The 24,739-nt window shown below is 41.1% G+C and overlaps 2 protein-coding genes across 2 annotated transcripts in view; one reads left to right on the top strand and one right to left on the bottom strand.

Moving 5' to 3' along the window:
- The window catches only part of LOC149776043 (uncharacterized), a 150,073-nt gene extending 133,113 nt beyond the window's left edge, over positions 1-16,960 (bottom strand). Inside the window, exon 1 of the mRNA XM_089942150.1 lies at positions 16,751-16,960. Coding sequence (XP_089798276.1) covers positions 16,751-16,819 — 69 coding nt within the window. The 5' untranslated portion in view covers positions 16,820-16,960. The remainder of the gene's footprint in view (positions 1-16,750) is intronic.
- Positions 16,961-17,812: 852 nt separating this feature from the next.
- The window catches only part of LOC149776042 (uncharacterized), a 70,095-nt gene continuing 63,168 nt past the window's right edge, over positions 17,813-24,739 (top strand). Inside the window, exon 1 of the mRNA XM_089942110.1 lies at positions 17,813-18,160. Within this exon, the coding sequence (XP_089798236.1) occupies positions 18,077-18,160 (84 nt within the window). The 5' untranslated portion in view covers positions 17,813-18,076. The remainder of the gene's footprint in view (positions 18,161-24,739) is intronic.

Here is a 24,739-nt window from a genome sequence, read left to right as displayed (position 1 = left end):
ATCTACTATCCACACAATCTTACGTGAGCGCTTACAAAACCCAAACTATACTCTTCACATATGCTAAGAACAATAAACAAATCCATAATCTACTATTCACACAATCGTACGTGAGCGGGTACAAACACAAACACAAACACACAAACACAAACACACAAACACATACGCTAAGAAACAATAAACAAATCCATAATCTACTATCCACACAATCGTACGTGAGCGGTTACAAAACCCAAACTATACTCTCCACATACGCTAAGAACAATAAACTAATCCATAATCTACTATCCACACAATCGTACGTGAGCGCTTACAGAACCCTAAATATACTCTTCACCTACGCTAAGAAACAATAAAGAAACCCATAATCTACTATTCCCACAAACATACCTTAGCTCTTACAAGCACCAACACACAAACACATACCCTCACACTATCTTAAAAAAGAGTTAGTGTTTATAATCACACTACTCTACCTACACACATTGGCAAATCGATCGTTATTTCTTTTCTAGAGTATTGGGTAGCCCTGAAAAGGGCTGTTTTTTTTTTTTATTGGAACTTCATGGACACCTGGTTAATGGTGGCACCTTCGAGGCCTGGCGCCGCATACACATCTTGTCCCCCAGTTACTTTTTACCTTTTTGGGGGAGAGAGCAGAGGCAGGATATGTCGCTTCAGAATCCCAATTTTCGCTCTCTGGGATTCTGAAATTTCTTCTTCTTCTCTCCTTTTCCTCCTCCTCCTCTTCTTTGTATCTTCTCTCATCCTCTTTGTATCTTCTTTCCTCTTCTTCTTTATATCTTCTCTCCTCCTCTTCTTTGTTTCTTCTTTCCTCCTCCTCTCTTATCCTTCCCTCCTCCACAATGGCTTCCGCGGCCAGTTCATTTAATATGCGCCTGGCATATTCCAGATGCACATGAAGTTCCAACAGTTTCTCCAGTCTCGTGTTCATTTTTGGTGTTGATCAATCAACAAGGGTAGCTGGACTGCCGAACGAGTTTCAATTTATAGTGAAAGCGCGGACGTGAAGGAAAACATCCCCTAAAAACATAAAATTGATCTTACCTACATCATGACCAAAAAACAACAACGCGTGGACCTAAAAGAAACACTCACTCACTTTTTATGCTACCCATCACTATTTTAAAATTTTTTATAAATCACTTCAATAGACTATCCACATAAGCAAAGCAATCCAATCTAACCCCAAATTTACACCTCAAACACCAAAAAAAAAAAAAAAAAAAAAAGACATCATTTTAATCTACTATCCATACCAACTTACTTAAGCACTTACAAACACAAACACACAAACACATACCCTCACATTTTTTTAAAAAAGAGTTAGTGTTTATTTTCACACTACTCTACCTAAACACATTGGCAAATCGAATGTTATTTCTTTTCTAGAGTATTGGGTAGCCCTGAAAAGGGCTGTTTTTTTTGTTTGCTATGGCATTCTTTTTAGTTTCTAAGAATGCGATGTCCTCTGAGGATAGACTTTCTGGCGATAGGTCTGCTTCTTCGGAAAGAGAAGAAGAACTCTTTGGTGTCGATACGACAATCGACAAAGCCTCTGTCAGCTTCAGGTTGCTGCTGCTGCTCTTGTTGTTGTTGTTGCTGCTGTCTCTGAAGTCTGTACTTCTCTGTCCATTCTTCTTTTTCCCTGTTCATTTCTTCTCTGAAGAGCTCTTCTATCAGGTCTTCAGTGATTTTTAACATTCTCACATTCTCTATTTCTTCTGGCTTCGGTATCAGACTGTGTCTGACCCTATGCAAATTCACGTAGGCTTCGTTGAGTTTAGCTAGTTTGGAGCACATCTTCTTAGGAGGATGAGTCGACAATGGATGGTTAGACTGGAAACAACCCGGTTCTTAAAGTCAAAGCGCGGACGTGAAGGAAAACATCCCCCACACGGTTTTTGAGTCGCAACGTTTAGTGAGTGTCATGAGAGGGATAGTAAGAAATGAAAGATCATCAATCCAACATTCTTATAGCTAAACAAAAGACAAAGGCATTTTTTTCAAAACACAACATTTTTTATTCAAAAATCACTTAACACTAAACAACAACTCTAACATTTTTAACAATAATCCAACAATATAACATCAAACAATTTTTTCAAAACACAACATTTTTTATTCAAAAATCACTTAACACTAAACAACAACAACTCTAACATTTTTTTAACAACAATGCAACACTAAAAGTTTCTCCACTAGGTAAAGAGGGATAACATTCTTCCATGGTTTCTAGTAATCTAGGATGACTTCTCTCAAACTGTTGATTTCTATGGTATTATCGAATTCTGCATACAGGATGACGTTCACCGTTTCATCAGGGTCTCGGTCTTTAAACTGAATTTCCACACGCATCTGGCCGGATTTTACAGGGTGGAAATGTCCCTCGTCGCTGCCTTGGTCTGGAGTGAAATCGAAAGCCCACAAAGCGTAGCCTCCTGCATAATCCTCGTACGTAATACCGTGACTGGTATTGGTTCCTAACTGTCCGGTGGCTTCGTACAGGGACAAGTACGATCTCAAGTAATTCTTCTTTTTAAAGTCAGGTTCGAAAGGCCGGGTACACAAGGTCTTGCCATCGCGACTGACTTGGATTTTGGACACGCCAAAGTGTTGAAAGTAGAAAGGATTTTTTTCGGCAGCTCCGTTGAAGGCTGTATTCTCGACGATACCAACGATCAAACGTTTGGGTAACTGTCCTTGGAACAGATGATCTTCGATCATGGATCGCTGTCCCTTGGGAATGGTGAAGGTTTTCACTTCCACGCGTCGTATGGGATACTTGGCGGTCGTTCTGCTCAACGTCTGACTGATGTCGTTTCCCACTTTAGGTAACACTTCCACACGGCGTACGTAGAGTCTGGCTTCTAGGATTTTGGTTTTGTAACCGTCACTATCAGCCATCAAATGGAAAGCGGCACTGCTACGATTCAGTCTCAGGCGGACATCCACCCCGTTCAGCAAATACTTTTCTTGCAACCACATGTCCAAATGCAAACGATCCATCAGTTCTAAACTTGTGTCGGCTCCCGTGATTCTCTTTCTTCGTTCTAGAAATCCATCATTGTTGTCTTTCTTTTCATCAGTTTCCAATATTTCAAACTTGGTAGGTTCGTCAGCTTCCCATACCACACAGGCATTGAGATGAGTGTTCTTGGCATCTATTCCGTACGTCAAGAGATTTTCCAGGTAGGCACGATAAGGGTAAGTATCCATGCTGCTACTGACCAGTTTGTTATTCAAATACAAGTCCACTCCACTGAACAAGGAATGCATGAAATTGTTGACGGGAGCTACTGCTTCATCGTCTATAGCACCTCCAGTCTTATCTAGAATTTTGACTTTCAGGTACAAGTAACTGCTATTCAAATCGATGTAATCTTCGGACTGTCCTTTGATTTCAAACTCGATGGGAGCGGAATCGGTCAGTGAGGAGACGGGGTGAAATTCCACCCACTGGGATTCTTGCATCGTCATCATTGTGGGGGGCATGGCAAACAGATCCAGTTCCGTCTTGGAACAAGCGCAAGATTCTCGGTGCATCATTTTTTTGTCTCTTTTCTCAATAATCGAAAACGTCTAAGTCTCGAACGGTTCTTCTTTTCTTGGCCTTTCTCGCTTGAAGTCTGGTGAAAGGGTGTTTTCTTCGTCGTCTCTTTCTGCCTTGTCCTTGCTGAATGCCTGACTCGGTAGCGTGCAGGGCATTTATAGGTGTTTCTCGTTGGCCTAAAATGTCTTTGCCCGTTTGCAGCAAGACATTTTTGCCTGCCCTCATGAAGGCTTCTTTAGGGTTTTGATTGTCGATGATGACATTTTGGAGAAATTCTTTGCCTTGCGTCAGTGCCGCATCTTTCAAGGCGTGCAATCCGCGTGTCACCATCGGTTTCAACACCGGGGCCACCGAACGAAAGGCCGATTTTAACATATCTCCTAAGCCGTGTCCTCGCTGTCGAGCAACCCCTCGGTACACTGGATACATGACTTAAGAGTCGTGAGAGAACCGTTTTCGAAAATGGAGTTTCACGGTGACTTTTCCTTTGGTGAATGGAATATTTTGTCCCAGATCTCCTTTTATAGCAATGTTGACCGTGTCCAAATACGACTTACTGACAGGCAAATAGTGAGGATGGACAAATTCGCGGTGGACGTGATAAGTGTTTCCACCTTCCTCGTCAGTGTTCGTGGCAGAATCCACTTTGAAAGGAATGACACGCAGTAACGGTACGGAGGTGTGTCCCACCACGTTGTACTCCACCACATCGGAATACACGAACATCAAATTCAGTCCTTGGTTCAGTTCTACCGGGGCACGAAATAACTTGCTAAAAGACTCGTTGTCGTAAACGATGGGTAATTCGTTTTTCTTGATCATGGTCTTTCTCATGTCCATGTCTCCGCCCAACATGTCAAACAATTCAGGACAAAATAAAATGGACAGGATTTTACTCCGTTCAAATTTCATCAAGAAGCGACGAGCTGCTTTGTGGTACTCCATGGTGACATTTTTGTTGACATGCTCCAAAGCTTTCAGAAACACGACATTAAACCTGGAGGTTATGGTGCTGACCAAATGTTGACCACTAAAATAATAGCCTGGGGGAATGAACAAGTGATAGGTGGTGTACTTTTGTGTACGGGTTTTCTTGTCATATTTGACATTGCCATCCATCCACTGTTGCATTTGCTCGTCATGAACTTCCACATCAAAAAAATTTTGATTGGAAAGGACATTGAGGACTTGGGTCGGGTGAATCATTTCTACCAAAGCCACTTCCCAATGGGCTTCGTGATCTAACTGGATGGCTTGAGATAATTTGGCCGTGTAACAGCACAACGTGTTCTTGGGAAACACCTCCATGGAACTGTCACTGGGTGAGGTTAAGTAAAATTGGTTTTGGTGACTCATAATTCCAGAGTTCTGTGGCTGTCCGAGGGGTTACTGGACGTCAGAGGCGTGTCTCCGTCCAAAATGGGGTTCTGGTTGTGATTGAAGTGGTGACTGGCACTGGCACTGGACACAAGGTTCCCGGGGTTCCCGTTCGAGGTGAATTTCAGGGAGGGATTAGGAAGCAGGTAACCGATGCAACTGCTCAATAAAATGGTCCACAATTGTTTGTCTCCTTGTTGCAAACTCAAATTGGCGATGGCTGCCCCGATGACACAATACACCACGAAGATTTGGCAGAAAAAGACGATTTGCGTTTTAGGCACACGTTCTCCACACCACACCCACAAGGGTTGTTTTTGTAAATCTTGCACAGAAGAACTAGGTGAAGGAGGAGTGGTCGACGTAGCTGCGTCTGCTGTGTGAAAGGGCATGATGGTCACTTCTTTTTATAGTCGATGACTTGCGAAGCGTCGATCCAAGAATCAAAACTGGGTGGATATCCTTTCCAACGTACTTTGACTTCTCTGACACGTCGTTTGCCCACTTTACGGGTTCTGCGTTCGAGAATGCTTTCGATGTCGTACACGTCGTCTTCTTTTTTGGTGACACGTTGTAACTCGGGCAAATAAAACGTTCCTTTGAGCACTTCTCCGTTCATGTCTTCCAATTTATAGACGGCAGGATGACGGCCATGCACTCGTCCAGTGACGCGAAACAATTCGGTCGTCCAGTTAGGTAAGTAACCTTTGTCGAAAGTGCGTTTGGTTTTGTCAATGCGCACCCAATCTCCTACGGCCAACACTCCACTTTTCTTGGGGACAGCCCTCGTCGGGGACGTACCAAACAGGCGCTCAAACACCAGCACTTCGTTGTCGGGAGTCACGTCTTGCGGGGCACGTCCGATGCTTCGATGGTAAGATTGGTTGTACGCTTGCACCAGGTGCGGTAAGATGTCGATGTACTTCAGAGTGTGGTGATGCGTAAAATATTTCCACATGCGTTCTTTCAAAGTGCGTTGAAAACGTTCCACGATGCTGGCTTTGGTTTCGGGATTCTCGGTGGTAAAAAAATGAATGTCACGTTTCTTTAATTCTTTTTGGAAAGCTTGGTTCAGAAATTCGGTGCCTTTGTCCGTTTGCCATCGAAGAGGGTGACGACCGCTTTGTTTCAACACCCGTTGCAGGGCTCGCACTAACTCGCTGCTCGATTTGGAAGTCAAGGGTACGACCCAAGCAAATTTGGAAAAGACGTCGATGACACAAAACAAATATTTGTAGCCACGATTGTAGCTGGCCAAATGAGAGACATCGGCTAAATCGGCTTGCCATTGATGATCGATGCCTTCCACTCGGGTGCGACATCTGGAAAACTTGTGTCGAATGGGTTTGTGTAAAGTGTAGGTAGCTTGTTCTTGTAACCATCGTTGCACTTGAGGTAAACGGAGACTTTTCAGTCGCGTTTTGGCAGCACGATACAATTTTTGAACTCCTGCGTAACCTGCAGGATGGGAGGGATCGTAGTAAATGCTGGCTAAGACTTTTTCCATTTTTTGTGTTGGTTGGTGTGTTAATAAGACACCCACTCTTGGAGGATGCTACTCTTTTTCTTTTGGGGTACTTTCTTGGATTGCAATGCTTTGCGTGTGCGGCCAGCAATAGGTGTCGAAGAGGAGAAGGATGTCTGAGCGGGGGATATCGGTTCTTGTTTCACTTCTGTCTTCACTTCTGTCTTCACTTTCTTTTTCTCTTGTGAGCAAGAAGGGGTGGCCATCATCTTTTTAATCCATCCAATTCTGGAGGTAGGTGGTGTTGTTAACTTGCGTACTTTTTCTGGTGGAGTTTGAAACCCTTCCTCTTCTTCTCCTTTTTCTGTCTTGGTCACGGGTATTGGTGGTACTGGTACTGGTACTGGTACTGGTGCTGGACTTTTGATCAAAGTCTAAAAATCTTTCAGAGTGGGTAGAGCTGTTTCGTCTAAAGCTTTCTGGTGAAAGAGTTGCAGTCGTTGCAAGAGTTGACCGTACTTTTGTGATTTTTCTGTTTCGGACAAATCTTGGCGATCCATCAAGGACTGCAATTCGTGTTGTAACTGGGACATCTCGCTCAAATTGGGATTGGGAGGTAAATGCGGGGTGTGTTGTTCTTGCCACCGATGGTATTCCATCCATCGTTTGTAAGGCACTAAAGCTAGTTTTCGTCCTTCCATGGGGTTGTCAGGGGTCGATTCTGAGATCTTGGAACTTCCGAGGCCTTTTTATCTTGCTCCCACCAGTCCTCCCAACATGGTTCCCAAGACTCCTTTCAGTATGGGGCCTAACAAGAGAGGTAAAATACCTCCACGTTGCACTAACATCTTCTTTTTTTGACGAATGGGAATTTTCTTTTGAACCATTTGGCGAAGAACGTGACGATGTTTGCCTAAGCATTGTTTCTGGTGTTTGGACAAAGGGATCGTGCCTTTCAAAACGTTCAAACAACATTCGCACACGGTATCGATGACCTCTTTGGAGGCTGTTTGAATGAGTTTTTTTCGTAGGGGTGGAGAAGCTTTGGACAGGACAGATAACATGTCCCCATGTTTGGCTAAACGTGGTGGCAGTCCTTTCCTTTTCTTTCCTTGGGGTTTTCTGGAGGGTGACATCTTTGAGTCTTCAGGAGCACCAAAAAACACTGATACCCGCCTTGGTCACAGGCCTTTTTTATACTGGAACGCGTCGCCACTGATTGTCTTGACGTCGTATTAGTTTGAGGACAGGCATGACACGTCGTGCAGGGGTACGTAACGGACTAAATCGAGCCAGTTCTTGCTTGGACAAATCCAGTAAACTTTGTAACATGTCCGATCTTTCTTGAACTTTGATTTTGGGAGAAGGTACTTTGTGAGCAGCAGCCACTGCCACTAAATTGGAAGGTCCTGCCACTGGGGAAGTTCTTTTGGGGGTCATCAACGGAGAAGTTCTTGGTGTGATCAACGTCTCCAAGTACTCTTCAGTTCTGGGTGTCATTAGCGGAGAAGTGGACAAACGTGAAGCTGCCGGAGACGCAGTCACTGCCGTGGCAGGTCGTGGTTTGCGAGTGTAAGGTTGCGTCCTGGCCGAAGTGCCTCTCTTGCGGCTAGTTTTCTGTGGACTTTTCTTTTTCTGGGGGCTTCTTTTCTTTTTCCGGGGTGGTGGTGTCTGGTCAGAGGAGGGTCCTGCCACTGGAGAAGTTCTCCTTGGGGACCTGGTCTTTTTCTTCTTGGGGCTTCGTTGGACTTTTGTCTTGGGTATAACTTTGGGGGCATTAGGATCCCATCTTAAGAGTGAGCGAATGATGACCCCTCCTAGAGTACCGCTCCCTCCAGGTTTCAAAATGATTTGTTTTTTGGTTTGAGTGTCGATGCGGGGATCGGCCAGTTGGACCAAAGCGACTTTGTTTCGATCGAAAAAGCGTTTGGTTTAATGAGGAATCTGAATGATTCCTTGGAGTAATTGACGTGCCGTCACCGTGAACCATCGTAAGACTTCTTTGAGACTAGCTTCTAAGACACGAGCTCGTGTTTGTGGATCTTTTTCTCGACTGATGCCATACAAGGCACGAATCAATTTGACGGGAAGATGCGACTGAAGGGACGTCATGTTCGCACTGAGAGTGAGACAGACGAAAAAGGGTCTGAGGTTTTTATAGATTTTTTTATGGGGAGTGAAATGAAGTCGAGGACGGAGACGTGTACAGGACAGGCCCTCCGTCTTGGCACCAGTGGTGAAACAAGTGGGTACCAAATCGCAAATCCTCGGGAGTCATAGGTTTCAAATCGACGAGTAAATAGGCGTGTGGAGTTTGAGTGGCATCGTCGTACGCCTGAGTCAGCCAAGGCGTTCCTAACTGTTTGGCTAAGACTTGCACTTGCGATTTATCTCGAGGGCTTTTAAACAAGACCACGTAATGCGCATTGAGACTGATGGTGCGATGGGCTTTACTTTGTTGAAACAAATTTTGGGTGATGTAAATGACACTGGCATTACGGTGATGCCCTTTGCGCGTGAACCACAGTTTAATTTCTTCTTCGTCTTCTCCTAACATGTCGTCGAAAATGACCAAATGGGTTAGACGGGAGTCAGAGACGATGCCATCGTCTTCTTTAGGAATGCCTTCCACAAACACGATGGAATCGCCTTGACTTTCTCGCAAGAGGCTGTACGCCGATTGCCACTCTTTGTAACACCACACGATTCGTTGAGGGGGTCGATCGATCAAATGATGTTTATGTTCGATCAAACGTTTGACGAATTCGGTTTTGCCTGAACCGCTAGGTGCAGCAATGAGCATGTTAAAGGGATGGCGAAGATACAAAGCCTCCCAACTGACACGATCTAAGTGTTCGTCGATGACTTTGACAGTAGAGGAAGAGGGAGCAGAGACAGCAGAGGTAGCCATGGTGTGAGAAATGTCACTTGTGACACGAAAAACAAACAAGACAAGAGTTTATATACTTTTTCAGAATACGTTTATTGAATGTTTCAAACATGAATACGAAAGACAAAAATGCATAAAAGCCAAAGGCTTAAGTACAAGAATAAAAGGCACATGATAACCATGAACGTGGAATAAACACAAGTGTCTGTACAACATGTTTTGGGTAAAGTTCTAACCAGTTCTATAGTAGGGGTAAGGTCACACAAGTGTCCTCCCGAAAGGGTCTTTCAGGCCTGTCCACGACAGTCCTGTCCTGGGTGACGGGTTCTTCTGGCACCGTCACTAACACAGGTTGAAAAGTAACTTTTTTCCTTGAATAACTCTCGTGCATACTGGGCCACCTCTTGTGTCCAAGCCTCAAAACCCTGGTCTCGGTGATGTCCAACATTTGACTCCTAACCAATCTGGTTTCTTCTTCGTCAACGACATGGTAAGTTACTTCAATGAACAATGAACTATCGATCTTGCCTAGGGTTCCTTTTCATATACAGACCAATACCGACGTGACCGTACGGTAAGGTGAAGTGATTGGGAAGTCGCACTCGCTTCTGGTATACAATTTGATAGACTTTTTCCAAGGGTCGACTGACGATGTGGTGAGTGGGTAAACGTACAATCTTGTTCGGTTGATAGGTGGTCACTTTAAAGTTTCCATCCTCTCCCGATTGCAAGGCTTCTTTCAATACCCCAAAGTTGACCACTCGACTGGTACGATGATTCAGAGTCAGTCCTTTCACTTTGCACGTCGTGTGCACTTCTCCTTGTTTGTCCCGGTATTCGTAGCCGTAATTTTTGGGACCACCACTGACGAAACTTAGAATCTTGTCGTCGGGATGCTCGTCTGTCCAGGCTCCTAAACGGTCTCCTTCGATGTCAGGGTGCTGTTGAATCGGGTGATGGATGTAAATGCAACTGTCCGTGTCAAAGTACAGGACGCGTTCTTCTAACAGTTCTAAAGCTTCGTACAATTTTAAGCGAGCATGAGCTGTCACGTAAGCCGCAATGATGACATTTCCAAAAGGGTCGTCTTGTACAAAGTCCAGATCTTCTTCGTAATTGACCAAGATCAAATCCTCTCGAACGACGTCCACGTGTTTCATGTATTTGGTTTTGTCGTGAATCATCTGGAAGTAGCGGGAAGGTTCTCTCAAATATTCCGTCTGGGGTAAACACGGTCGTTGTGCCATTTTACCCCACAAGCAATTTAACATCACTTTGGCAAACGATCGCCTGCCTTCGTTTTTTTCGATGTGGTCTAAAGAGATGCCTTCTTGTGCGTAGTATTTCTCTTTGAATTGTATTTGGTCTTCGGGAGTGTGACACCAGGAAGGATAGCCGCTGGCTTCTTGTTTCAGTTTCAAAAAGGCATCCACGTAGTCGGCGAAAATGCCTTTCTGAGTAGGGTCACAGTTGTGGTATTGTTGTGTCTTGGGAAAGTGGCAAATTTCGTACACTTCTAACAGTTGGTATCCCATGTCCAGAGCTTTGAACAATTCCACGCTGACCCAGGTTCCCGTCAAGGCACGTTCTTCCTGGCTGTGATGGCAAGGTTGGTCCTGGTTGCACGTTTCGGCACAAGTACGGCACAAGGGAAACATCAGTTTGCCTTGACAATGGTGAGGTAAGACGGGATGGTATAGGTTCGTGGGAGGCAAAACTTTACACTTGATCAAGCCTTCGTATTGTCGAATGTTTTTCAGGTCGATGTGTTCCGTGAACAATTGCGGGTGCCCTACAGGAAAGCGACAATATTTGCACACGTAGGGATACAGCGAACACACGTCCAAGTATTTGATTTCTTCTCCTTTCTCTTCGTCGGCTTGGTACAGCAAACAGGTGGCATTGGTCCTTCCTCCGTACAAACTATCCCTCGGGTTCAGCGGGTCCATGAACTGGTAACTTTCCACGAGGCGTTTAAACTCGGGATCGGTTTTCAAACGGTGATCGTACTCGTGTTCCCACATTTCCACCACTTGGTATCCTTGCTGTTCTAACTTTAGGCGTCGCTGACAAGTGTCCTGGTACAAGTCTTCGATGGTTCGTTGCAAAAACTGATTTTTAGTGTCACGGTCAGGGTAACAGACGGGACATCCGTGAAATAAGCAACCGTTAAACTCGTACACGATCTTGGGGTTTTCTAAGTCCCAGCCATCTACCGAATACGTTCCGATGGTCTTTTCGCCTCCTCCGTTGCGGGCATGCTGAATCCATTTGTCTTCCTTGTCGCACAAGTAATGTAACCAACGTAGGGCTTTGACCGAGTATTGACGCTTGACATAGTGGGTCGTTTGAGGACTGATGACAGCCACGGTGTTTTCAGGCATGAATCGTTGGCGGTACACTAAGGAACACGCTTTGGCAATGGTGCAAGCTTCTTTCAAAGGATCGACCCCTCCGTGTTCCATGAACAGTTCTCGAAATTTTCCACAGCAACGTCGTAAAATGTCCACGTCGGAACGACAATACTTTAACATTTCTTCCTGAAAGTCGAAGGGGTCAGAGGCGTGAGCCTGGTACCAAGCGTAGAAAGCTTCTCGTTGTTCGGTACGCATGTTGTCGGGGTCGTAATAGTGAGCCTCAGGTAAATGGGGTAGAACGGCGTGTTGATTGGCTTCCGTATTGAAAAGGTGTGGAAAGTACCCTTTAGCCATTTCTGTCATTCCAAACGTTTTAGGCATTCGACTCAAAGGCATGGCCAAGTAACTCGTCGAATCTTTAAACTGTACTTGTCCCACTTGCATGAAAATGATTTTGGCTCCGTTCAAAGTGACTTTAGGACGTTCGGTGTCTTGTTCCGCATAGTACCTCAAAAGAAACTGTCCATCGTATCCGGAGAAATTGTGAGCCATCACCGTGGCATGACGATGACAATCTCCGTAACGTTCGATGTCCTCTTGGCTCCACGTCTTGTCGATGGGGTCTAAGACCCATTGGGCAAAATCGGCTAACGTGTTTGGTCCCCGAAAGATTTTTTCACGTCCTCCAGGAATCTTGCTGCAGTGAGGGCAATGACTGAAGATAGGTTCTTGAATGCACTTCTCGCACGCTCGATGAGCCACGCAGAAATTAGGGATGTGAATGCCAGTCTCTTGCATGCATTCGAAATCGAAAAAGATGAAATTGCCTTTCTTCTTGTGACCGTCCTCTTTCTCTGGTGGGGGTTGGTATTTTTGCACGTAACATTCGTGTTCCAAGTCCACGATGTGGTGACAAATGTGACATTTTTTCTTTCCTCGACATACGTGTGCCTTGGCATTGTTGGTAAGTATGCCTTGTCCACACGTAGGGCACAATCTCAGGAGTTGACAAGCACATTTCTTCTGTGAACCTTGTGTTTTCAAATGTTGCTGGTAACAGGCAGGGCTGACAAACGTGCGCAGACAAGTCGAACAAGGCACTGGTTCTTCGCTCAGACAGGGTGGAGAGGCCAAACATCCTGGGCATTTCAATCCACAATGCTTGTGTTGCTCTCGATTATTATAACCATAATCACATTTCTCACAATAATAACTGTATCCCAGGAATCCGGTGATACTGGTAATGGTATCGAAATGGTCATCGTGATAATAAAGGTGAATGTATTTTCCGTCCTTAAAATCCTGGCCTCGAAACAACAGAGACCCGCGCATTTCTTGAGGGTGCACTTTCAAGGTGTAGCGTGGAGCTAGGGCATCTTGCAATTTTTGCATCTCAGGAATGCCACAGGGTGTGTCTTTGGACAGGCCAGCTTGTTGCAACAGGAGTTCTGCTTCGTTTCGTTGTTTGGTTCGGTTCGATTTTCGAATGTTCTCCCAGGTTCTTTTCCATTCTACCGTGTCGTTCTTGTTGGCATAGGTTCGTCCCACCACGATGGCACGGGCTAAGCACATCTGGTCTTGAGGGTTGTTAATTCGGACGAGACTTGTTTTGGTGTTGCGAAGGTCGTCCACCAATAACATCTTTTTGCGTCCTGTCCCTTGAGGAAGAGAGACATGAGCCATTTTCAGTGTGGCTTTACCATCGGTGATGTCAAACTGGTCATTAGATTGTTGTACGTGTTGAATCTTGTCCATGACTTTGGAAGGGGTTAGTTCTGCGGGTCTGCTAAACTCGATCCAAACAGGGGATTTCAAACCGTCGTGATCTATGGATAGTGTCAAGCGATCGTCTTCTTTGGGTTGACATTGTCGCTTGAGTGCGGTGAGCAAAGAATCCCACATCTCGGTGATAAACCCTTCTGCTTTCTCCAAGGGTACGTCGGCCTTGAAATCTTTAAACTTCACCGTGTAGGTGTAAGCCGTGGTTCTAAATCTTCTAGAGGAGCGCTTTTCCGTCTCTCGAATGGAATAGCACTTTTCAGGGTTGACTAAGGGTGGTGAACTTGGTTTAGAGGGTTCGGATTCTGGTTCACTCATGTCCTCTTCAAAATCACTGGCATGAATTTGTGCCAAGATTTCGTCCCTGGTACGAGGCGATAGATCACGTTTCTGCCTCTTACTTTCTTCTTCTTCTTTCTTCTCGAATGAATATGATCGTTTCATCTTGAGTGCAAAACGTCAAATGACTCAAGTTCAAACACCATAGACTAATTTATAGTCATGGCAAACCAGCGTATATAAAAAGGGTGTGTCTTGACCTTTCACTATTCATTTCACTCTCAAACCGAGGAGAACGATGGAAGAGACTACCCAGATGGAACGTTTCGTCAGAGCTTTGCGAGGGGTCATTAGAAAATTCTCTTCAGACCAGCCGACGGACTACTCTCCTTCCTTTCGAGATAAGAGTCAGGATGCTTGCTATATCTGTCAGAAGAAAGGGCATTGGTCTTCAGAGTGTCCAGACCGTCAAAAAAGAAAAAAAACAGGGGCTAAAAAAGACAAAAGTCAAGATACCTGTTATTATTGTAAAGAAAAAGGACATTGGTCTCCAGATTGCCCAAAAAAGAAACAAGAGGAGTCAGAAGAAAAGAAGGATTCTTCAGAAGAAGAGAGGGATTCTTCGGAAGAAGAGAGGGATTCTTCGAAAGAAGGGAGGGATTCTTCAGAGGAAGAAGAGGAAGAAAGAAGACAATTCTATTTAAAAGAAGCAAAGAAACAGGAGAAGAAAAGAAGAAGGGAAGAAAATGAGGAAAAAACGGTGAAGAAATTCAAAAAACAGAGAGACTAAACAAGGAGAAAGAAGAAGTCAATGAACTTTTAACTAAAGTGTTCTGTGGTGAATTGTGAATTGGATTGTAAAAAATGGATAAAAGAATACATGAATGATATAAGGTAAGTGTCTTTGAGTTTTGATTTTAAAATAAGAAGCTACACTCACGCACTCATACACAGACACGTACTATAAGGGTAAAATGGGTGGGGTTCATTTTTGAGTTATTGGCAAATTGAAATTGTATTTCTTTTCGAGAATTGTGGGTGGCCCTGAAAAGGGCCTTTTTATTTTGGTGTAGGGGTGAGTTTAACCAATCAACTTTAACTGCCTTAAGCCTTTGCCACGGCCAAGGCCTACTTCTGATGATTGGGTTGAAATCACTAAGGGTGGTACGACAGGCTTAGTCACAGGGTTGGCGTGTTTAGCTCGGGAAGGTCGTATTCTCTTCGGTCGTGATAAAGAAGTCTGCATAAATTTCTCCAATTCTTCTTTCTGTCTCTGTCTAAAATTCTCCACTTGCGGTAATGAAGAAGGTAACGAAGGTTCCGGAACAAATTCTTGCGAGGTAAGAAAATCCACAAAATCCCAATTTACCTCTTCTGAAAGTAAGTCCGGGTTCCCTTGGGCAGTCTCCCCTGCTGGTGCACCCCAATGGATCGTTTTCTGAGTTTCCGTCATGTTGAATCACTGTCGCATAGATTGACTGCACACAAGCGCTAGCGAATCTATATAGACCAACTGACGTCACAGACTGCTCTCTTCGGATTGGATGCGGGCTGACTGAATTTTGTAACGCGTGTTTGGATTGGTGAATGAGCTCAATCCGTTTCAATCCTGCCTCTACCTATAAATAAGCGCAGTTCAGTGCATTGATTCACCTGTTCTCGTCGCTTCAAGATGTGGACCGATGTGCAATCTTCTACGCTTGTGTCTTCCATGATGTTCCGGACGGACATACCCATGTATGTCCGATCCAAGTGGACCGTTGTCCACAGGACAAACACCAGCCTGTGGATACGTAGGATCTACGTAGAAAGACAAGGATGCCTGAAAAGAGTGCTGATTTACGGACCAACAGTGAGACGTAGCCTAAGGACAAGAAGAAGACCAATGCGGTACCATTTATGTTAATGAATACATTAACATAAACCCAAAGGCCCTTTTCAGGGCCAGCCATATTTCTCGAAAAGAGATAGCCTTTCCATTGCCTACCCCTTTTTTTAAATTTAAATTTAAATTTAAATTTAAAAAATTTTTTTAAAAAAAATCCCAAAAGCCCAAACTCTATTCCCCATGTTAATTTCCCTTGTCCCTAGACAGACCCAAACTCTGTGTTAAATACCCATTGTCCCTAGAGTAACCCACGATTTTTCTCCATGTTAAATTTCCATTGTCCCTAGAGTTGCCCAGGGGTCTTTTTAATGCTAAGTCCCATTGTCCCTAGGGTGCCCCACCTTACTACTCAGGAACAATATCAATAGCCTTCATCGATAATTGTTTTGCAACAGGTGCTACTTTTGGAGCTATCCTTGTAAATAATCCCCGAATGACATCACCAAGTCCATTTCCGTAAATAACACTATAGATTGGTAATCGTGAGTTTACCGCTCTAACCTGTGTGGGTTTACGATGATTATTATGCACAATCATCTTATTTTATTTACCATTTATCTAATCGCGGTGACTAATCATCAACGAGCTCATCGATAAGTTCTCGGTAAACGCCAATATCCATGATACCACCTTGAAATAGTCGCCGACAAATATCAGCTGCTTCACTGGTTATTTCTGGTGAATTATTTCCGGCACGTTTTCCTCCTATGAGAACTTCTAACCGTGACACGTCATTGAGGATATTATCAGGACAAATAAAATTATTTCCCAGACCACTGCCAGTAGCTCCTTCTTCTTCTGATTTCTTAAATAGTCTTAAGGGTGATCTTTTCTTAAATAGTCTTGAGGGTGATACTTCTTCTTCTTCCTCACTTATTGTTCTGAGAGATTGTGATACTTTTGGTTCTTTTTGTGCAAGATACATGTCTATTTTTCTGCGATAATCGTTATATACCTCATCACTGGAGTAAACTCTATTGTAATATATACGATATATCCATTTATACCAGATTTCAGGATCACTAATACGAGTGGAACTATATTCAGGTCTTAAAAGTTCTCCTTTTTTATCAAAACTTGCAACTGCAAGTTTTGATAACGTATCAATATCCTCAATTTCTTTTATGAACTTGATACCCACCTTGGTAAATTTATTGCTCAGCATAATCGTTCTTCCTTCTTCTGATTTTGTTGATTCACGATCTTTCATATCACCTATCTCAGCACGAAGTTGTCCAATTTCTTCAAGTATTTCCTCACCAACAGGTGGAGGCTGAGCCGCAGCTATTTCCCCGGCTATGCCAGTTGGAAGGTCTCGTAAAATCTTCTTTGCCTGTTTAGTTCTTCTTGCTATTTTTTCAGCCTGTGTCGCAGTTTGTTTTGATACCGGAAGAAGATCTTCTTTGATGACTGTCGTAACTTTCTCAGTAGCTGCAGTGACGGGTTTAAACAGTTTTTTAGTGTCTTCTTCATACTCAACTTTTGCTTCTTGCTGCGCTTGTAGATTTTTTCTAAATGAGTCTTTGACAGGAAGAAATTTTTTAATTGCTTCTAATCGTTCTCGAGCTGTTCTTGCAGTATGAGATTCTGGATGTATCATTTTATTATAACATAATAATTTAATTAATATCAGCAGAAGAGGAGCAGCAGAGAGGGTACCTACCAACGTTGGTCGTCAAAAAAATAAACAAGAAATAAATAAACACGTAGAGTACTTTATTTTTTCAGCTACTATTTCAAACTGAGGTTTTATTAGTATAATCGGTCATTGCAGAAATAAAACATCTCAAGGAAAAGTTCATTTGTAAAATCTTGACCTTTCTACGAGATGATTTTATTTGTTTGTTTTATTTGTTTTGTCGGAATTCTATGGTCTGTTCACCCTCTCTGCTGCTACTAATGAATGAGTAGAAACTTTAAATGCCATATTAGCTTAATGTATGTGGTGTTATATATATATATATATATATATATATATATATATATATATATATATATATATATATATATATATATATATATATATATATATATATATATTTATTTATTTATTTATTTATTTTGCCAAATGATGAAGAATGCATAACCGTATAACGTATGACCAAACATTTGCCTGTAAATCCATTTCGGAGTTTTGTTTTGAGTTTCGTTTAGATAATTAATTTATTAGGAAGAAACCAGTCTGCCTAATGACTTGCGTATCCGGTCCGACGGCCATATTAATTTCCAGAAGTGGAGATCTTCGAGGAAGTGATTGTTACAGACACAACACCCACCCATGTAACATATTGATGCGATCGATTATTGTCGCAGTAATGAACATGGATCAACTTTCTTTTTCAATGACCAGCCTTTGTTATTGGATACACTTCATGACAGTGAGGGCGTGCACGTGCTGATAAAAACTCCTTCCTCATGATTGATGAAATTTCAAATCCGGAGATTAATATCTTGTGATTTTTAAACAATGAGTAGCACAACTGGACGAAAACGTGTCACAGAACGGCATTATTCCGCAGAAGAACAAGCATTAGATCAGATATCTAAAGAGGTAGGCAGAAGTTAAAATATATGTTGATTTTGTTGAAAGCATCACTCGTACCCTCAGTCAGTCCTTCATTGTCGTTTGTTGCAGTAGTCGGAAACCAAAATGTAGAAGGTTAAACACTAAAGCGATATTATTAAACGAGACAGCGTTTTGATTGAATAAGATGGCTTAATTGGAGATTTAGACGGTAATTAAGCCTGCGTTTGGATGATAATGATGCTGATGACTAAGTTACATTTGTAAACACATTATCAAGTGACTATGGATGAAGCAGTTTATTTTTTTTGTTTTTGTACTAACTGTTCGTCTGATCAGAGGCTCACATAATGACGGATCTTGACATCTTGTATTCACTGTGCTTGTACATAATATTATAAATTGCTAAATTGTGCCGCAAAACATGTTGTACAAAAATGCATAACTGTATTAATGACTGTAATAAGGGAAGATCCAAAATGTTGCTCAAAAATGTAATTGTATCAGTTATTATCTTTTTAAATATTGGGCAGGTTACTTGAAATAGTTACTTGCCCAGCACTGATATGTAGCTGTTTCATTCAGCAGGGATCTCAATAGAATAGGTTGTCAGTAAGAGACCTATCAGCATTGTCTGAAGGTGGTTACACATGATATCCTATGGAATGAGGTGAGAAATCACTCGAAATGAACATGTATACATTGTGCTTATTAAGGTGTTAATTTGTCATAAACATTTATTTAAACACTGAAGTGCAAAATTTGGGTCTTGGTTTATATAACATGCCTAAATGCAGATTATTTCTTTCAATATAAACAGAATAATTTTATTCTGTATGACCTCCAACCTCTGAATCTCAAGTGTTAAAAGCTACATTATGACAGGTGAAGCTTTAAGTTTTGTTGTACTGGGCAGTGCATTTTTCTGATCTTGCAGTTGTGTTTCTGATACATGCTCACTTTGTTATCTATAGTGACTTGATTAATAAAGATTATAATGATTTAAGTCACATATGTCAGTTTTTTTAGAACCTATGAATTAGTTTTTTGAATGATCTAGTAATTAAAATGCGATAGTTTTGATCATAAAACTGAAGCAAGTTAATTGCCAATAACACATCCCATGCTCAAAACTGGCTTCACAAGAAGCCATATATTCTGTTTCTCTGATTAACAACCTGTGTCACCAGATGCCATATGCTCCATTTCTGACCAGTTGATTATAATTTGATGTCCAAACATACCAATTCTGATATGTGATCAGAAGGTAGTACATTTATGTAATAATTGTTTCCTCTTCCTCAGTTGTAAACTTCAAATGTAATCTCAAAATAATTCAACCGAATTCAGTTGCACCTAAGCATTAGCTCTGCCCAGTTCATATGTTCCACTGGTTTATTATTGGCCATCAGGGTATAAACTGTTCACTGTCAATCAGATGTCAATCAGTGCCTCTTACAGTAAATTTGTTATTGACTATGCACTGTTAGTAAGAAGCTAAGCCAGCGGCGAATCAAGGGTAATTAAGATTGATGCTCCAGCCAAAACTATGTGCGTCAAAACAATGCACAAGTCAGAATTTCCGCATGTCAAAAATGGGTCATATTTAAATTCCTTGCATCGAAACCTTAGGGTAAGCATTTGTTGAAAACCCTTCCTGACTGAGTAGTCAGTTTTGTATTTTAAAAAAGTAACCTTGAATATTTTGATTAGACAACCGTACTGTTTTGCTGGGAAACTAAATTTTTCAATCTAGTTATGTAGTGGCAACAATGCTATTTGAAAATTTGTATACCACAGGATTAGCATATTATCAGCTTGTAAATAGGTCATTGCAACCTGTATTTTGTGCTTTATTGATTGGTTGATTGATGCATTTAAGCTTTCTTAGGTATCATTCATTATAGAGTTATTTTTTTTTTATAGCTATCAATGTATCTTTATTAGCATTTTGCCAGACTTAAAATAGGTCACAATAACCTGTATTTCATTCTTAATAAGCTATATTCTTCCACATCAATGGCTTGCTTCTTTTTTAGGAATGTGGTAGATTGTGATGTAATTGCAGATATAAATAATAATTGAATTGGCACTGAAATTGATCAAAGCAGAAATGTTTGAACTGTTTTACATTGCTCATGTAACAAAAGAAAAGACAATAATTGATGTCATACTTAGAATGTGAAAGGATTGTTAGGCTTTAAACAAATGTGGGGATCTCAGCTTGGGGGAAAAGACAAAGTCAGCTTTGATTTCTCTACATGTTTAGGAGAAATAGACACATACTTTGGTTGAATCACAACATAATGTGGAGCCCAATTAGCAAGATATTTCCTGATATATGATTGAAATAACTTGACATTAAAGAGGTATCCAGCTTTCCCTTCAAAATATTATGGTTGTGCCAAAGTTTGATTTGTATTATCAGTAGATGCATGTATAATCACAATATTAGGCTTCATGCTAATTAGCAGATCTTGTGGTAAGTTAATCAGTGCCAGAACAGTGGGTTTTTTCGGTTTCTGAGTTATGCTAATAATTTTGCTGAATTGGCATGTAATGTTCTGATGATTTACAGTATATTAACAAAATAGCAATTGGAAAATGATGTAAGAACATAAAATCTCAGCTCACATTTTCCACAATTAAATACATTTTGCAAATATGCAATCATTACATTCTGTATTGAAATAATGTTTATGTTGATAATGCCCCGTTATGTGAATCACATGCAGCTGGTTTATGAATCAGGCTGTATTTGTGTATCTTAGATTATGCATGATATGGTCTCAGTTATTTGCTAGTCACATTTGTCTTGTTATGACACACACACACCCCTTTCCATATGTGGGTTCAATACAGAACAAAGGACGTCATGTATTCTCCCTAATAATGCACTGCTGGAAACAATAGAGGTAAATTGTGTAATTGATCAAGTATGAGAAACCTATAGCTTGCAGAACATAACATTCTTTTCTGCCAGTACACAATTTACTTTGCATTGGCACATTTTCTTTGAACATGGAGCTAAATTCATATTGTACATAAATTGACAGGTTCACTGGTACAAATTTTTTATCCAGCTCATCATAAACAAAGCTGAATAATCTTTAATTGGGAGAGCAATGAAAATGCCTTTGCATAATTTACCTAATGTAACAATGAAGATGTCATTTATTATCTTCACAACTGATCTCAGCAAGACAGTTGTTTCAAAAGTTCCAAGTTATAACTTTAACTTGACCTATATGGTAAGCTGGACTAACTGACAAGTAATAGTGTTAAATTGAAGCAGTCATCACATTTCCCATGGTGAAATTCTTTGTAACTGTGTATAAGAAAACGTACATGATTCATTAAAAAAAATCCCAAAGTTACTTTCAGCTAACAGTATGTTTCTTTCCTGAATATGTTTCATTAACATATTTGGGCCATTTAAGTTTAGGAAGAATATCATAGTTTTTTTGAACATTATTCTGCATAAATCTGTTGGTTTATTTCTTGACAAAAATAAGGTATTGAATCTGCTATGTACATCTTTGGTTTTATTTTTTTGTGGTTGCTTTTTTTTCTTTCAGGCTTGACAGTAAGGTAGAGAATGCTTTATTTGAATTTTACTCTACAAAGTAACTCCTGCTGCTACCTTATTAGTTTATTTTATTTATGAATTTTTGAGAAAAAATACTCTTATGTGATCCAGAAAAATGAATGTACAAACTATGACATTTTTGTCTTGTGAAAGAATAATTTTGCAGCTAGTTCATGCTAAATAGAAATACAATATGGGTGTCAGTGTATCTTACATTTGCAATGATCTAATCTAGATCTAGAAACACTTTCTCTTAACAACGAATCCCCCTGTATGGATATCATAGTATGGATATCATATGCCCTTGGCTGTTCATACAGGAAGTAAAGAAAGTTTTAATAATAGTCCATGTCTTATGTTTCAGTCACAGTCTATGTTCCACCTGCCAAACAAAAACTGTTTTTTATTTTCAGTGGGTCAGATATTATGCTATGTTACCATGAGTCGCATTGGCAGTCAATTTGTATTTCTTTGTATGGTTAAGAACGGAAATAATTGTTCTCATAATCAATTGACAGCTGCTGTTTGGCACATTTTTTCCTTGAAGCTGGTCATTTTGTGATGTGTAATATGCTTAAAACCACTATATGCAGCTGTGTGAAGCCCATACTTTTGTCCCAAGCCATTTAAGTCTCAGACCTGGGCAAATCACATTTCATCTGTGCTTAGTTGTTGTTAGTTTGTTTTAATGGCACTTTGAACACATTATTGGCTATATGATGCTGAGGAAATGGAACATAAATATATTTCCCAAAGACAACAATGGCTGGCCTAGATGTGTATCAAACCCACAACCCCTGGATTATGAATCTGATGTTCTACCCTCTGAGCTACCATGGCTTTCTCTTAGTTTTGTAGTATCATATGATACCCACACTATCATGTTGTAATGCCATGTACATGCAGTTCTATGTGCCTTGTGTATAAGCATAACCTTCAGTAAGTGTTGGAGTTTTGTGGATGACAAAAGCTGAATTTTGTATGGATCCACAAGGACCTGTTAGTTGCACCATAACTATCTGACAACATCCATTGCAGCAGTTTTTATATATTATTTCAATGAATTTTTGAGGGGGTGAGATAGAGATCCAATTAATTGATTTGGTCAAGATTTAATTACTTTCAATGAGATGGCAAATTTATTGACCGAGTTTTGGAAACAGTTTCAGACTTAAATCCATTACAAAGTGCTTAGGCAAGACCTTGTATGGGCAAATTATTAATTGGTTATTAGACAGTGATGAATAAACTTAAATTTCTTTCAAGGTGAGTAATGGAGGCAGGGGCAACAGTAGCTAGCATTCATGACTTGCAGCTGAAATGGTTTAGGCTTGAATAATACCATCATCAGCCTGGTTTTACTTCCATTGTGTATCTAGACACTAAACAACTTATTTATGTTGCTGTGCCATAAAACACAAGTCTGATGTGATGTGATGTGATTTTGATTTTTAACATAGCTTTAACAGTTTTTCAGTCATATCGCTACGATGTCTGCAATGTGGCAGTTTATAGTGATGTCTAGCACTGGGGCATCATGCCGCAGACATGTAGCATGATGTCCCACCCAGTCACATTATCCTGACACCGGGCCGACCAGTCCTAACACTAACCTCTTAATGCTGAGCGCCAAGCGAGGCAGCAGTTAGTACCATTTTTGTAAGTCTTTGGTATGACTCAGCCGGGGATCAAACCCACGACCTCCCGCATCCGAGGCGGACGCTCTAACCACTAGGCCACTAGAGCGGTTCACAAGTCTGAACCAAAGTCATTAAGTAACTTAGTTACTGCTATAGCTTGTCCAACACCAAATGCTTTTTTCAGAATTTCCTTTAACTGACATCACAAGGTCGTTTATTTTTATGCAGCTGCTTGAATATTTCCAAATTATCATAGTAGCCAGTGTTGAAATAAGCTTTTCATGGGCGAGTAAGTAAGTTGTAAATATTAGTCTTAAATCTTATCACTTCAGCATTGAAGTTTGCTGGATATATAGTCTAATAAAATGTTATTGATTTAGATTTTGAGAGGATAATTAACACTGAGACCACTTCAGAACTAGACCATATCATATTAGCTTGGCACACCCTGGCTAGAATCATTGATAAAGTCATTGACATTATACAGTTTCTCAGACTTAGTGTTATACGTATAATTAACAAAATAACTGTGCATATGCGTCATGTTTTTTTTTTATTTATAAAAATAGTCAAAATTTTAATTGAAGCCCAGGCTAGGTCTTTGGCACAATGAAACGTCACTATTATTATTATTATTGGACACATAAGATGATTAGGACTACTCCAGTGGCCTAAGTGGTTAGAACATCTGCCCCTGCTATGGAGGGTTGCAGGTTCAAATCACAGCTGAGTCATACCAGAGACTTATAAAAGTAGTACTACCAGCAACATCATTAAGCATAGCGAAATGACTAAAACAGGTATGTTAAAAATCTAAGTCACTCACGTAACATTTTAAGGTTGAAACTTTGTCTGATGGTCAAGGTAGTGGGTTTTTGTAAGCTTGGAGATTTTCTGTGGTGAGATAGTGAATTACTGTATCTCTGCTTCAAGGTCATGTACAACTGCAAACCTCACAGTCTCGATATGCCAGCAACATAATGCACTGAAAAGTACATAGATGCTGATCTGCCAGCAAATTATGCAGTGGGGTGTCTGTGTAGTTGGGCATACTGTTTAGGCAAAAAGTACAAGAAGCTGATCTGTCAGCAGATTATGCAGTGGGAGATCTGTCTTTGTAGTTGGGCATACTATTTTGGCAAAAAGTACATAGATGCTGATCTGCCAGCAAATTATGCAGTGGCATATCTGTCTGTGTAGTTGGGCATACTATTTAGGCAGAAAGTACATAGATGCTAATCTGTCAGCAAATTATGCAGTGGCATATCTGTGTCTGTGTAGTTGGGCATACTATTTAGGCAGAAAGTACATAGATTCTGATCTGCCAGCAAATTATGCACTGGCAGATCCTTATATATATATATATATATATATATA

This window comes from Sinohyriopsis cumingii, chromosome 18 (assembly GCF_028554795.1).
Source record: "Sinohyriopsis cumingii isolate HCF-2022 chromosome 18, ASM2855479v2, whole genome shotgun sequence".
Taxonomy (NCBI): Eukaryota; Metazoa; Mollusca; class Bivalvia; order Unionida; family Unionidae; genus Sinohyriopsis; species Sinohyriopsis cumingii.
This window is presented reverse-complemented; position numbering and strand designations above follow the sequence as displayed.